The 16,028-nt window shown below is 39.2% G+C and overlaps 1 protein-coding gene across 7 annotated transcripts in view; it reads right to left on the reverse strand.

The window, feature by feature from the left end:
* SH3PXD2B (SH3 and PX domains 2B) overlaps positions 1–16,028 on the reverse strand; it is a 135,916-nt gene that overhangs the window by 5,808 nt on the left and 114,080 nt on the right. For 5 of the 7 annotated variants that reach the window (XM_087709620.1, XM_087709619.1, XM_087709624.1 and 2 more), the window contains 6 exons: positions 14,044–14,178; positions 11,586–11,690; positions 9,810–9,893; positions 6,815–6,929; positions 4,060–4,286; positions 1,656–1,705 (listed from right to left, as the gene is read on the reverse strand). In XM_087709620.1, coding sequence (XP_087565746.1) covers positions 1,656–1,705; positions 4,060–4,286; positions 6,815–6,929; positions 9,810–9,893; positions 11,586–11,690; positions 14,044–14,178 — 716 coding nt within the window. The remainder of the gene's footprint in view (positions 1–1,655; positions 1,706–4,059; positions 4,287–6,814; positions 6,930–9,809; positions 9,894–11,585; positions 11,691–14,043; positions 14,179–16,028) is intronic. The other 2 variants (XM_087709622.1, XM_087709623.1) reach the window with 1 other exon arrangement.

Here is a 16,028-nt window from a genome sequence, read left to right on the forward strand (position 1 = left end):
TGCTTAGAAGCAAATCTAAGTAGAAATAGAAGTGGGGTCTGGGGTATAAAGTTATTCAATGTTGGAAAAATCCCCATGCTATCCGTTTGATTGCAAGTACAAATTCCAGAAACAGACTTCTTGCTATGACAACTATCCAAGTCACACAAGTAAAAATAGTGATTGCATCCCACCTAATAAAATGCCTTGGGAACAAAGCTCATACCACATTGAACTTTATTTACTCCCCATATTTTTAAAGGGAAAAGTAAGTTAGATATGCCAATTTCCTCCTTAACTGACAATACTATAAAAATGCTTTGCACATAGGGATTTATGCAGACATAAAAGAGGCAGCAAGGCTTTTATCTTCCCAATGTGTTTCATTCCATGTGGTTAGTTGTTTTCAGACTACTTAAATGCATCGGGAACAGGGGTGGGTTCCTGCCAGTTCTAACCTCTTCTGTACAAGAGGTTCCACAAATCTACAGTGCCGTTTAGAACCGGTTCCAGCTCCCCCCCCCGCCTGTCCGCACATCATCAAGATGAAGAGCGAGATGAGGAATTCTGGAAGTTGAAGTCCACAAGTCTTAAAGCTGTCAAGTTTGAACACCCCTGGGGGTTTTTTCTAAAGGGTTAGGGGTGCAAGGGTGTTGTAACTTGAAAGCTTTAAGCTTTAAGACTTGCGTGCTTCAAATGCCAGAGTTTCTGAGCCAAGATTTTGGTTGCTAAGCAAGAGTGTTGTTAAGTCCTCCTGGACCCACAGCTGAGTTTCGACCATCACTTGTCAGCTGTGACCAGGGGGGCATTTGCCCAGGTTCGCCTGGTGCGCCAGTTGCGGCCCTACCTGAACCGGGAGGCCCTCACAACAGTCACTCGAGCCCTTGTGATCTCTAGGCTGGAATACTGCAATGTGCTCTACATGGGGCTGCCCTTGAAGAGCATCCAGCGACTACAGCTAGTCCAGAACGCAGCCGCGCGAGTGATTGTGGGCGCACCACGGTTCGCCCACATAACACCGATCCTCCGTGAGCTGCGCTGGCTACCTGTTGGTCTCCGGGTGCACTTCAAGGTCCTACTTACCATTCATAAAGCGCTCCATGGTAGTGGATCTGGCTATTTGAGAGACCGCCTTCTGCCAATTACCTCCCTCCGTCCCATCAGATCGCATAGAGTAGGCCTCCTCCGAATTCCATCCGCCAGTCAGTGCCGACTGGCGACTACGCGGAGGAGAGCCTTCTCAGTTGCAGCTCCAACGCTATGGAACAATCTCCCCGTGGAGATCCGCACCCTCACCACCGTCCAGGCCTTCCGCACAGCCCTCAAGATCTGGCTATCCCGTCAGGCCTGGGGATAAGACTTTACTCTCGCCCCTCCCGAATGTTGAATGAATGTTGTGTTTTTACCGTTAATTTTTTTTACTCACATTTTCTTTTTGTGTTTTGTTCTGCACTCCCCTCCCCTATTATTGTAAGCCGCCCTGAGTCCCCTCAGGAAAAAGGGCGGCCTATAAATGTTTAATTAAAAAAAAAAAAGTGAGTTTCACCACATTTTACAAATTGGCCACTCCCATGCGGTCACATGGCCGGCAAGACACTCCCACAAAGCAGGCCACACCTACAGAAGAGGTTCAAATTTTTTTTGAAACCCACCAATGATCGGGAAGCAACACTTACTATTGTGAGATCTCGACGAGGAGGGGGTCTTTGCCTCATCTTTGGTGACTCTGTCAAAAGAAGTAGTTAAATGGGCTTCAAAGTTATCAGCATGTGTTTCAGAAAACGCTTGGGAACATCATCCCATCGACGTACGACCTCAACTGAGCCCAAAATTTCAGTTGCTAAGCAAGACATTTGTTAAGTGGGTTTTGCCGCATTTTAAGACCTTCCTTGCCACAGTTGCTAAGTGAATCACTGCAGTTATTAAGTTAGCATGATGGTTGTTAAGTGAATCTGGCTATATCCCATTGAACCTTGCTAATCAGGAGGCCACAGAAAGTATCCCATGACCCCAGGACACTGCATCACTTAACCACTGCAGTTGTTAAGTGAAATCTGGATTCCTCATTGACTTTGTTTGTCAGAAGTTTGTAAAAGGTTATCACATGATCCAGAAACACCGCAACCATCTTAAATATTAAATATGAATCTATTGCCAAGTGTCCGAATTTTGATCATGTGACAGTGGGGATGCTGCAACAACTGTCATAAGTGTGAAAAACATTCATGTCACTTTTATCGGTGGTATTGTAACTTTGAACAGTCACTAAATGAACTGTTGTAAGTTGAGGACTCCCTGTATTCTAGTCCGAGAAAGTACATCGTTTCTATTTGCTTTCCCCCATGAGCCGCACCCTGGCAGCCTTCTTGATTCATTTCTATCTCAAGGATGACTCATCTAATCAAGGTTTTAGTAGATCTTGGATCAGTTGCCCTGAGCACTCCATTGAGTTCCACAAAGGCAGGGTGGGAAAGGGGATAAGGAATGGAGAAAGAAAGCAGATGAGGTTTTCCTTCATAGACAACTTTGGAACAGTGGAATGCTTGTGTCCCTTGATGGGAACATGTCATATCCAGACATTCATTACAAATGTTTGAGGGAATGGTCTTGGGGGATGGGAGGAAGAGCTACTACCAAGGCAATGGTCAGATAAGCAGGGCTTGAGCCTCAACCAAGAAAAGAATGAGCCCCTCCCTTGTTCACATGAAAAGGGCAGGGGGCAGGGGGGAATAACACAGTTAGACTTGCAAGATATAGTTGCAATAAAAATAGTCCTAAGGTAAATGGCATTTGTTTCTTAGCCTGGTCTACCTCGTAGAGTTAACATTCAGCCATCCCGAATAAAGGACAGGTGCTGAGGTGGTGCAGTGGTTAGAGTGCTGTACTGCAGCCACTTCAGCTGACTGTTATCTGCAGTTCGACTGTTCAAATCTCACCGGCTCAGGGTTGACTCAGCCTTCCATCCTTCCGAGGTGGGTAAAATGAGGATACGATATGCTGACTCTGTAAACCGCTTAGAGAGGGCTGAAAGCCCTATGAAGCGGTATATAAGTCTAACTGCTATTGCTATTAGTACCTATCTCCCAACCAATTCTCCAACAAAGGAACAAAAATTTGGGAAGGGTGAGGATTTAGCATTACAGAGACACAACTGGAGTCCAGAACCATAAAATACCTTCATACTCTATAGGTTGTCCTGGGGGAGCTGACAAGAAGTCAAAAGTCATGTTCATGTTAAGTCCTTGCTTAATGATCCGCGTGGTCCTAGTTTAACAATGGCAATCAGGACTGTTGAAATTGCCATTGGTAAATAATGCAGTCACATGACATTGCCCTCTATGACCCCATTATTTAACAAGGGAGTTCCCAGTTCAAATTGCTCTTGTAACCTGAGGGCTACCCATACAACAGGACTGCATGAAATTCAGAAAATAATCCCAAACGGTATCATTAAATGATTTTTTTTTTTACCTTAAGAGGATGGAAAATTCATTCATTTGTCTTAGTAATTTTTATTAAATATTTTTTTAGCAAAATAAAAGCTGTAAGGAAAAATAAAATAACAAAGGAGAACAGTAAACAGTAACTTTGGGCCATTCATTTTCTCTCAGCACAACCAATCTCACAGGATTATTGTCATGGGAGAAAACAAGGAGGAGAAGGAAAGATTAGGTATGCTTGCAGCTTTGAATTATCAATAAAATACCTGTTCCATATACTCAATATGTCACTTCTACTATAAAGATTGTTAAAATGCTATACACTAATCTTAACTTTATCCTATCAAGAAAACCATGCCAGGAATGGGAAATTTATTGAATGCTTTGGATGTAATTAGATTAACTAGTCCAAGACCATTTAAATTGATGTAAATTTAAAATTAGTTCAAATTTAGTATTTGTTCTTAATTATCATTGGACTGCAAGAACCCCTGCATGCCAGTCAAAAGCAAAATGTAACGCTTAGTTCAAAGAAAAATGGATAACCCAACTCTAGAGCTGTGAAGATTTCTTGCTTTTACCTGACTGACCAATTTGCTTCAAAAAGCATTAAACACTTTCTTCATTGTTCCCAACTTACTTCGTTGGAGGTCCACATTGGGCAATGGGCGGCCATCATATCTTCCATCTCTTTGATTACTCAGTCCATCCTTGTCTCGACCTGGCGAGTTCTGCTGACGAGAAAGCCCATCCATATCTAAGGCGTGTGAATGGGCTGAAGCTGCAGATCCCAGTTTTGATGTAAGTAGGTCTCCGCTCCCTCTTTTCAGGTAAGATGCTGGGGCCCAGCCCTCCTGACCCTGATATCTAAAGAAATAGAAATCATCTGATCTCTTGTCTAATTAGGTCAGCTTTATTGATTAGCCTATAGGCCACATCAATGTACAAGGTTCAAACACATATTACCAATAAAATCCTATACAAACAATTTAAAATAAGAGTGGGATAAAATACAACCGTTATAGGATAAAAATCCATAATATAAAAAATAGAACAAAATGACATAAAATTCTATTTCAGTGTCACCCCTGCAATCTACCCCAATCAGGCCCACATATGCCAATCTGAATCGGACCATTTTAGTAAGAAACTGTTGTATTAAATGTTGTTTTCAAATTCTGACCACACATGAGTTATGTTGTTTTAATATGGGCCTCCCACTGGGCCATACGTTTAATGCATGGATCAAGGTACTTATCTCTCGCCCCCTTATACAGACATTAATTGAATATTGTATGAGTCAGGTCTTCTATGTCTTCAGCTCTGCAAATACACGTACATTCATTATATGGGATAGGATGGAATCTCCCAAAGCTAACCATTCATCTTGTCTAATTGTTTTACTATGGTCATGTTGTGGCCCGGCAGGAGCCGTTGGAGCTGCCACCAGACTCCGACACTGAGGGGCCCTATGAGTCGGTCCTGGAGGATGTGGAGGACCCTGGACAGGGTTCTGACTCCGAGCAGGGCGCAGAGAGACTGGTTGGCCATCAGGTGGCGCCTGAGCCTTGGATCAGTGGGGAGGAGACAAGAGAGAGTGATCCAGAAAGCGACAGTGAATTGTTCCGGGATGCACGCCGTTGAAGGGCTACTCGGCATCAAGAACAACTACGTCATTACAGGAGGTAATTACGTTCAGCTGATGGTCATTAAGCTCCTCTCCAGACTATAAATGAGACTGCTTGTGCCACGCCCTCCTTGCAGAAGTCAACGCTTGGACTAAAGAGAAACGAACTTGGCAGGCTGGATTGCTGCCAGAGTTAGTCTGAATTGCTGCCAAGGTGTCGGACTTGCTGCCAAGTTCCTTATCTGTTTGTTTATTTGGCTTTCAGCCACCAAGATTCTGGTCTTGTTATTAAAGGACATTCCATTTTATGCTTGTCTCGGCTTTCGTTACTGGACAGAGGAGGGGGTCAGAACAGGTCCAAAAATTCCCAACACAGGCAATCCCATCCACAGCAATGCCCGAAAGCAAAACCAGAGTTCCAAATTCAGTTTTAAGATGATGATCTGAATCAGAATGTTAAGCTTTTTTAAAATTATTATTTTGCTTGGAGATATCTGGCACGTGCTTTCCTAAAATGCTGGGTAACTTGCAAGTTCTTAACAATAGGTAAACATCTCTATTTATAAGCCTGCTTAATTTTTACCAACTGTTTCACATAAAGGTGCCCAAGACGGTTGTGAAGACAAAAGCACATTTTTTTTTTGGTAATGTGCAATGTTGGGATAATCTTCGGAAGTGAACAGATGAGCATAGCAAAATTTCCCAGCACATGGGAATCTCTTCTCTTTTGCATTCCTTTGCGAGATGGCCCAGCATAAAGCAGAGTAGCTAACATGATTAGAACAGATATCAAACTGATTAACTGGTGCTAATTATCAACAAATCACAAGGCTTTTATAATAACAAGACTTAGATCAGTGTTTCTCAACCTTGGCAACTTGAAGATGTCCAGACTTCAACTCCCAGAATTCCAATTTAGGAGTTGAAGTCCGGACATCTTCAAGTTACCAAGGTTGAGAAACACTGACTTAGATGAAGATTTATCCAGTAACACATTCTGGAAGCCTATGTTGAAGATTCCCATCACAAATACTGTTGGTTTTTTTTTGGGTGGGGGGGAGGATGTAAATACAACTTTAACATGTGTGAGAGGATCTGTCCTTGTGATTTTTCTTCTTATTTTTTAAAAAGCAAAATATAGTCTTTTTGAGTTCAGGGGATATGGATCTAGAATCTATACTAAGCTGAGCAGGATATAGATTGTACACCTATTACTTTTCTTCTAAAATCAGAATTGTTTTTTATTTTTCTAAAGCAGAATAAAAGTGATAGAATTCCTATCTCTATACAAGTAGTCCTCAACTTATGAACACAACTAAGCCCAATATTTCTGTTGCTAAGTGAAACATTTTAAAGTGAATTTTGTCCCATTTTACGATTTTTCTTGTCCCAGGTAAGTGAACCACTGCAGTTATTAAGTGAAATCTGGATTCCTCGTTGACTTTGCTTGTCAGAAGTTTGTAAAAGGTGAATCACATGATCCTGAAACACTGCAACCATCTTAAATATGAATCTGTTGCCAAGGGTCCAAATTTTGATCACATGACTGGGGATGCTGCAACAACTGTCATAAGTGTGGAAAATGATCATGTATCAGCGCTATTGTAACTTTGAACAATCACTAAATGGACTATTATACCTGTACTTGAAAGTTATTCCCCTATCCTTTCATCGAAGTAAACTGCAAAAACAATGGAATAATTTGGGTCTTGTGATCTAAAGTGTCTATTTCCTATTAATGCCTTTTGAATCATGACTGGAAATATACCTGATTTTCCACCATCCCTCCAGATTCTTCTGGATCACCTCCACAGTAGCTCCTTTGTCCAGGTTTATTTCATCTGGATCCCGAGCAGCATATGGGTAGATCACCATATACTTCTCTATTCAAAGAGAAATATAGCAGTAAAAGAGAGAAAGAGAGAGACAGAAAAAAAGGTAAATAATAATTTGGAGTACATCATTTAAAAAACAAAAAAACAGAAATAAACTGAAAATCCATACATTTTAAATAATTTAGCACAGTAAACGGGCCCTCCCAATACAGTGGAACCAACCGATTGTTGATATTCCACAATAGAGTCGAATCTACTGAATATGGTTGATTCTGTCCTTTTGACCCAAAGGCTCACCAAAGGCTCAACATCACCTTTGAAATACAGATTTTCATAATTTATAATAAAAGTCTAATGCAGTCCCACAATGCCTCCCAAATAACCTCTGCATTCTTTTTTCTAATTGAAGCAGGAACACAAAAAATGGTTATTTATGGAAACTGGCTATCCAGAAAATAATGTGATGATAGGTTTTTTTTTGTTTGACAGATGACCAAACCAGTTCTACATGATCTATTTTTTCATTTATTCCAAGTGTCAGCTGCAAACTACTAGATGCTTCAATACAGATGTCATTTTAGCAATCTTATCAGAACCAATGACAGTTGATTCAAATGAACTATTCATGTGAACAATGGAATAAGAGACATATCTCTTGTAGGCTGAAATGCTATGCAGTTGTGTCATCATTTTCCCTAAGGTATCATGGGAGTAGGTTTGTCATAGCTGCAGTAATTGCTGGCCCATGTTAAATTGCTTTCTCGGGAAATTATTTCTTCTTCCAAAGAACTCACAAATAAATCTTTCAAATAATGCAAAACCTTTCTTTATCTCCATCAACTATTAATGCCCAATTCTTAGGTTATTCTGTAGGAAGTGAATCTGTAAATGGCCTGTTATGCAAATACTAAGGATTGTTTTTAGAGAAGTTCAGATTCAGTTCAAAGATAGTTTACTGTAAAACTCTAAAAGGGAAAATGAAGGACCAGTTACGCTAAACTACAAGAACATCACATCAATAGAGAAAGGCCACTTCTCCTTTACAAAGTGGAGGAAAGATGATCTCATAACAAACACCCATAGAGTATATAATATAAGTGTCAGCCTCTGCTTTGCTGCTGCTTCGGCTGCCATTGAAACGGGGAGGGGGGCATGGTATTTGGGAGGGGTTTACTAATTGTGCTGGAGAAAGATTCTGGAGTTCTGCTGCCTGTCGGACTGCGGATGCGGAGGAGGTTCCCGCCGAGGCCAACGGCACCGACATTCCATCTTGGTGATGCCTTTCGAAGTTATCTCACACCTGACACTTGGGAGAATTATGATTGGACTGCAACTGGGATGCCAAGGGGTGGGGAATGGGTTATTTTATATATCACTCGCTTTCGCGCCTAAATAATCAGTCTTCGCTTTGCTACGCTTCTGATCATTTATAATTAGTAAAAGTACACTTGATTTCTATCAATGGAGTCTTGTGGTTTTCTTTCCTAATTACTCAATGAAGGAGTGCTGACAATAAGCCTTACAAATGATGTCAGCTAACATCTCTAAAAGACCTTACTATCTGTGCTGAGTGCTTCTCAACATCTCACATTGCTTTCCCATTTCTACACGTGTCCAGCGTATAGTTTGGAATCAATTCAACAGAAATCATTTTAATACAGATAAGCCATTGGCAGCAGACTCTGACATTTCATCAAAACGTTTCTACTTGCGATGCTGTTAACAGATCAGGGTATTTTATGATAGAACTTCAACTGCTATTTTAGAGGTAAGCATTTTGGATTTGCAAGATTTACATGTTCAGCAGAAACAAATTGTTCCCACCCAGATGCATTGGTTTCACTTCCCATCAGCCAGAGTTAACATGGCTAATGCCAAAAGACTGTGAAAGAGGTGATTTAAAATGTCAGGATGGCATACAATTCTTTACTGAATACCGCATCACAGGAAGACGATTTAGGAAGAAAATGAAAAAGCATATATTGTTCTAATTGGGAAACAGTTCAGTCACTGTAATTTTTATAACCCTGCTCCTTTCTTTTCAATAAACCTTGATAAAGAAAATTTGACAAGAAACATGCTTGCAATCTTTTTTTTAAAATTTTAGGCAATGGCCAAAGTGCGTGATAGGTAACTATGGGCAATTGTTTTAGTTGCAGGTTGAAAAGAATTTAGAAGCCCTTCAATAGAGTGTTAGCAAAAATGATCATTTGAACACAAACAAATCTTACTACAGTGACAATTATTTGATACTTGGAAGTGCCCCACATATAGAACTACTGCCACATCCAGTAGTTCTATATGGACCTTTTCCCCTTTCTAGATCTATTGTGAAATATATTCAATGGTCTGTAAAAAAAAAAAAAGCCAATTTAAGGTCAAAATAAACGTGATTTTAAATGCATCTTTACATTTAAAAAACCATTTTGAATTATAATAGCTTTGGGGGAATGGGATAGGGTGAGATAGAGTGGGGGAAATGATGCTGATAACTTTTAAGGCTGCAACAAGCATTGCAATATGTGAGAATTTGCCTTCTCCCATGGATCCTATGATGTCTGTTGCAGTCCCAGTAATTAAGTGGCTGATGGATTGGCATTTAACATGCAGATTTTTTTTTTAAAAAAAAAGATAAAAATGCATTAAACTTTGGTTAGGATCAAATAAAATACAATATACCCAAGAGTAGAAATTGTCATAATCAGGGACTCAAATAGTTTCAAGGGAATGGAAAGGAAGATACACATAGACAAGTGTAAGCAGATTTAACAGTTACAATAAGCAATGTATTAAGGAAATAGACACTCTGGATATCAATAAGAAACAAATTGCATGCAACAACAGGCCACAGTGGACAGCACATGCAAACATAGAGAAAGATAGTCCAAAGCACAGGAGAAAGCACAAAGACATCTCCACAACATCCACCTTGACCCCATCCACTGGTGTACAAGTCCCCAAGAGTCCGACGGCGACCCACATGTCTGGGAAGAGACCAGTATCTCCATGAGACTGAGATGAGCATGTTGGGGAAGCAGGAAAGGCACAAAACAGGATATGAGGAGGGGAAAGTTTACCTTTTTAAAAAGAAGATTGAATGCTATAATAAGGTTAACAATGGCATGATCCACATACCACACTAAGCAATGATTTAACTATGATTTACCTAATACATCTCAGTTAACATACAAGGTGGTTTAGAGTATATATATACTTCTTGTTTCCTCCCAGGTATATGGCAGAGACTTGAGCAATTTGATTTAAAAGGGTGCACTAAAATGCATTTCGGAGGTTTTTTAAAATTTAAAACAATAATTAAAGTAAAACTTTAGTTTTACCCATCCTCAATGCAACTGATCTTGTAGTCAGCAAATCAAACTTCCACTGCAATTTCTAACATTTGCATCACTTTAATAAGTTCTGTTATTAGGACTTTACTCCCTTATTCCTTAATAGAATAAACTCTTATTCACTGCTGAATTTCCTCAACAAAAGATGCCCTCCTCCATATCAGTCCATTAAAAAAAGTTGTCACTCAATTCATAATTCATGTTCACATGCATTCTTCATGAAAATATGGGTTACTTTAAAAATTGTCTTCAAAAGCACTTTTAAAAAACTTTCTATTCAAAGTATCTAGGGAGATTTTCATTCATCCAGGTCATGATTGCCCCAAAGGTGCTTTTTTCAAGAGACACCTGAACTTTCTAGGGTTTTTTTTTTTAAAGACATTTCGCTTCTCATTCCAAGAAGCTTCTTCAGCTCTGACTCAATGGTAGGGAAGGGAAGAATTTATCTTCCTTGCAGACAGCCAGTCATTTGCATTCTTTTTAGAGAGTCGTTGAAGCCACTTGGAGTTTTTTCTGTGTTTTCAGAGTTACCCGAGTATAACTGTTGTTCAGATTCTATGCCCTGGGATAAGCATGAACTATTCATTTTATTATTTGTTTTCTGGAATTCACACGAGCATTAATAAAGCTAGTCCTTGACTTACAACAGTTTGTTTAGTGACTGTTCAAAGTTACTACGTCACTAAAAAAGTGATTTATGATCATTTTTTACTTACAACCGTTGCAGCATCCCCATGATCAAAATTCAGATGCTTGGCAACTGACTCACATTTACAATGGTTGCAGTGTCCTAGGGCCAGGTGATCACCTTTCGTGTCCTTCTGACAAGCAAAGTCAATCTGGAGGCCAGATTTGCTTAACAACCATATTACTTAATTTAACAAGTGCAGGGATTTGCTTAACAATGGTGGCAAGAAAAGTTGCAAAATTGGGCAAAACTCACTTAACAAATGTCTCACTTAGCAACATAAATTTTGGGCTCAATTGTGGTTGTAAGTCAAGGTCTACCTGTATAGAGGCTGGGCTTTCTATGCCTGGCATGACTTTTGAATGGAAAAGCACTTGAGTGCGAAAGCTTATAAAGAAGGAGCCCCAAACAAACCAGTCTCCTCTGTCAAAAATATCAAACTAAATGATGTCAATCTTCACGAGAACTTGCTATGGGCAAAAAACCCCACCATATAAGGGAGAGTACCCTTGGAAGTACTCTCTTGGCACTTAAGTATTTAGTGTATTTCCTCTCTGAACATTATCCTGAATATTTTATGTGGGCTCCAAGCCCCCCGCCCCCCAAAAAAACCTATAATACGAAACAATTTGGGGCTAATCTGAAAGTATCTTGATCTACTCCCACCTTCTTCAGTTTGCATTGAAAATTCATCCTGGGCACCATCCTGGACTTCTAGGCATGTTGCGGGAACCCATCCTTGTTCTTCCAATGTACTTACAAACCACCAGCCTAAACATAAGGAAAAGAAGAGTTAAGTGGAGAGTCACAATCCATTCTAGAGAGGATTATGCATCATGGAATAATGCATCATGGAATGTTCCATCCCAATCCTATACCAATCATGGATCACATCAGTCTGTGGTCTTACTCCTAGTTAAGAAAATGAGAGGCATGCTGAGGTCCCTTGGAATTAGGCGATCAATACTGCACTACCCTTCCGCATACGACTTTTCTCCTTACAAACAAAATCCTGTTAATGTAGTGAAAATAAAAGTAGGCACTCAAAGGCATGCTGACATGCTGTGTGCTTCATTTCACTTTCCCCCACTTTTAATTGCTGCCTATTAGAACTATTGTTATGCTCTTGTAGAAATGATAAAAAGTGTCACTTTTTTGTACCATTCAATTTCAATCTACTAAAGGAGGTTTAAATTTGTCTCTTCAGAATACAAAGCGCAGGATTGCTGTCCCAAGCAATATTGCCGCATTTGATGCTGAAGCAGTGAATAACTTCCATGAAAATAAACAAAAAGTTGTGGAAAATCTAGTCAAATTCTATTGGTAGTCCTCGACTTACAACCATTTGTTTATCAATTGTTACGATGTTACTGAAAGAAGTGACTTAAGACCAATTACTTCCAGTCGTTGCAGGATCCCCACAGTCCCATGATCAAAACTCAAGCACTTGGCAACCAACATGTATCTATGACAGTTGCAGCACGCCGTGGTCATGTGATCACCATTTGCAACTTCCTCAGTCAATTTCCCATAAGCAAAGTCTCTATAAGGGAAGCTGGATTTGCTTAATGATCGCACGATTGACTTAACAACTGCCGAGATTCACTTAACTGTCACAAAAAAATTCATAAAATTGGATGTGACTCACTTAACAAATGACTGGCTTAGCAACTGAAATGCTTGCCTTTATTGTGATTATAAGAGCCGTGGTGGTGCAGTGATTAGACTGCAGTATTGCGGGCTAATTCTACCAAATGCCAGCAATTCAATCCTGACCAGCTCAAGGTTGACTCAACCTTCCATTTTTCTGAGGTCAGTAAAATGAGACCCCAAATTGTTGGGGGCAATATGCTGACTGTGAAAACTGCTTAGAGAGAGCTGTAAAGTGATGTATAAGTCTAAGTGCTATTGCTATTCCTATCATAAGTAGGCGGCTACCTATTTTTCCATGGCCTTTCACTGAATTGAGAAAGTATGTTGAGGAAGCATTACGAAATGTTGGAAATAGTTTTCTTTCTGTAGATTTTCTTATATTTCTTTATGCTTGAATAATAACTCCAATTTAATTCATACAGCAATCCATTTATTGTGTTCTTCCTATGTGAATTCATAATTCAAACTCTACTCAGAGTGGATATTTAAATGACTGAGTGAAAAACTAGGAAGTCATTTCAAATCTGCACAGCATTAAAGCAATACAAGATTAGTAATTTACATAAAAGCTATTAAAATAGAGGGTAATATGTTTTGTTATAGGATTCTTTTTGCCAGCAAAATAATGTATTCAAAGTTTCCCTATGTTAAAACACAAATCCAAAATAACTTTCAGAGCCCATTCTTTATTTGACTTAAACAGGCAAAACAAGTGTTACTGTTTATTTTTTCTGAAAAACAAAGTACATCCAAATCCAGACAGAGATGAATGAAGTGGCTGAATTATGATAATTTTAGAGGAAGCATTTCACACACACACAAAATAGCTGGGAATGAAATCTTTTTATTTAACTAATATAGAAATTTCAAAATAGAAATTTCTAGGGTTCTAGATAGTGTGTCTCCAAATTTAGAAATGTAGACAGGGGTTTGTGAAATGGAGCTAGGATAAAATCTTACTAAGTTGCTTTCAAACATGCAGGCCATCCCTTTGCCTAAATGTAACCTCATTAGAGGCGATGGCTCGGTGGCTAAAATGTTGAGCTTATCGATTAGAAAGGTTGGCAGTTCGGTGGTTTGAATTCCTAGTGGTGCATAACGGAGTGAGCTCCTGCTACTTGTCCCAGCTTCTGCCAATCCAGCAGTTTGAAACATGTAAAGTGCAAGTAGAAAAATAGGAACCACCTTTGGCTAGAAGGTAACTGTTCCGTGCACCTTCGGCATTTAGTCATGCTGGCCACATGACCACGGAGACATCTTTGGACAGCATTTGCTCTTCGGCTTTGAAACGGAGATGAGCACCACCCCCTAGAGTCGGGAATGACTGCCACATATGTGCGAGGGGAACCTTTACCTTTACTTCATTAGAACACATTTAGGCAAAGTATATTAGGAAATTATAAAAAACAAGAGATCCTTTTTCATAAATTGTTTTTTTCTGACTCCTCTATATCCCAGATCAGTACCTTACCAGATTCATTCTTCTCAATTATGTCTACAACTTGGCCAGCACACAAACTAATTTCAGAGCTCTCTTGCTTCTGGTAATCAGCCACCACCACATATTGTTCCAGCACCATGGGATCAACAGATGACAAATCTCCAGCTATATTGTAGGAAACAAGAAAGCATAATGTCATTGATGTAATATATTGAAAAAATAGTTATTTTCAAGATAGATAGACAGATAGATAGATAGATAGATAGATAGATAGATAGATAGATAGATATAGACATAGATAGATAGATAGATAGATAGATAGATAGATAGATAGATAGATAGATAGATAGATAGATAGATAGATCGATCAATATCGATATCGGTATTTAGATATTTAGCTATTTATATATTTAGATATTTAGATATCTATAGATCTAGATAGATAGATAGATAGATAGATAGATAGATAGATAGATAGATAGATAGATAGATAGATGATAGACACACACACACACATACACACCAGAAAACTTGCATCTTAGAATCCAGTAGGGATTATATAAAGTAGAGGAGGCAAGACAACAATTGAAATGTGTGAGTAAATCTTTCTAACTGAATGCCCAAGTTTTCAGTTGCAGAATTAATTCCTGTGTGTGTGTGTGTGTGTGTGTGTGTGTGTGTGTGTGTGTGTGTGTGTGTGTATCTCAGTTCAATTGGATTATAGTAGACATCTCTTTTGGTGGAATTCACAATATTTCTAAATACCTCTTAACTTCAGTTATAATTACAGTGTGGAGAGGTTGTGTGCTCACGTTTGTTGATACTTCCCACTTATTGTGGGTATTTAGTGCAGCACAAATCTTTTTCTCCCTGACCTTCAGGAACAGCCTCAGGTTTCGGTGATTTAATAATCAGAAATGTGTTGATCGGTCAGTACATTATTAATCAAGAAAAACAATGAATAAAACCAGAACAAAAACTAGAGAACCAGACTGAGACACTAACTCTGACTCATATCATACCGTAAAATGGATATATAAGCAGGAAAAAAGGAAGATTTTCTTTTTACTTAAAAGCAGAAATCTGATTTCTGAAAACCTTCCATTGACTCAAAGGTTTGCTGAATTAGTTGGAGTACAAATTAGGCTGGGAAAAAATCAATGAAAACATCCAAAGTCATTAAGTGTATTAGCTAAAATGAAGAATTTATCAAAGTGAGTTTAAAAATAGAATGAGTTTTCAAGTGTATGTAATAACAGGATTATTTCCAATGTAGTTAAACTGATTTGGATACCTCATTTTCAACAGAAAAACCTGTATTAATTGGAGAGGATGGTAACTCTTGCCTTGCCTTGGGTTTGTGTATCCTAAATGCAACTATTTGATTTCATTTCCTGTGATCACTCCATCTGGCCCAGCAACAGCAGAGATCTATACTTCCGGAGGATGTGGTTTAAAGCCACAAACACCACAACTCTTTAAAAATGAAGCTAGTTTTTCCAATTAAGCACATAGCTTAGAACTTAAAATAACAGAGTTGGAAGAGACCTTGGAGGTCTTCTGGTCTACCCTGTTTCCCTGAAAACAAGACCTCCCCGGATAATAAGTCCAATTGGGCGTTTGAGCACATGCGTTAAAATAAGCTCTCTCATGAAAATAAGCTCTCCATGAAAATGTTGAAACACAGCAGCAGCCATGAAGTGACCACATTTGCTGGCTCCTGCACCTCAACAATAATAAGACCTCCCCGAAAATAAGGTCAAATGCTTATTTTGGGGGGGTCAAGAGAAAATAAGACGCTGTCTTATTTTCGGGAAAACATGGTAATCCCCCATTTGAGCAGGAGAACCTATACCATTCCAAATAAATGGCTATCCGGTATCTTCTTAACCTCCAGTGATGGAGCACCCACAACTTTTGGAGACAAGATGTTCCACCGATTAAGTGTTCTCACTGTCAGGAAATTTATCTTTATTTCTAGATTGAATCTCTCTGACAATCTACCATATGCTACT

The sequence above is a fragment of the Thamnophis sirtalis genome, unplaced genomic scaffold (assembly GCF_051295495.1).
Source record: "Thamnophis sirtalis isolate CommonGarterSnake01/CBP01778 unplaced genomic scaffold, rThaSir2_p1.2 scaffold_3, whole genome shotgun sequence".
Classification (NCBI taxonomy): Eukaryota; Metazoa; Chordata; class Lepidosauria; order Squamata; family Natricidae; genus Thamnophis; species Thamnophis sirtalis.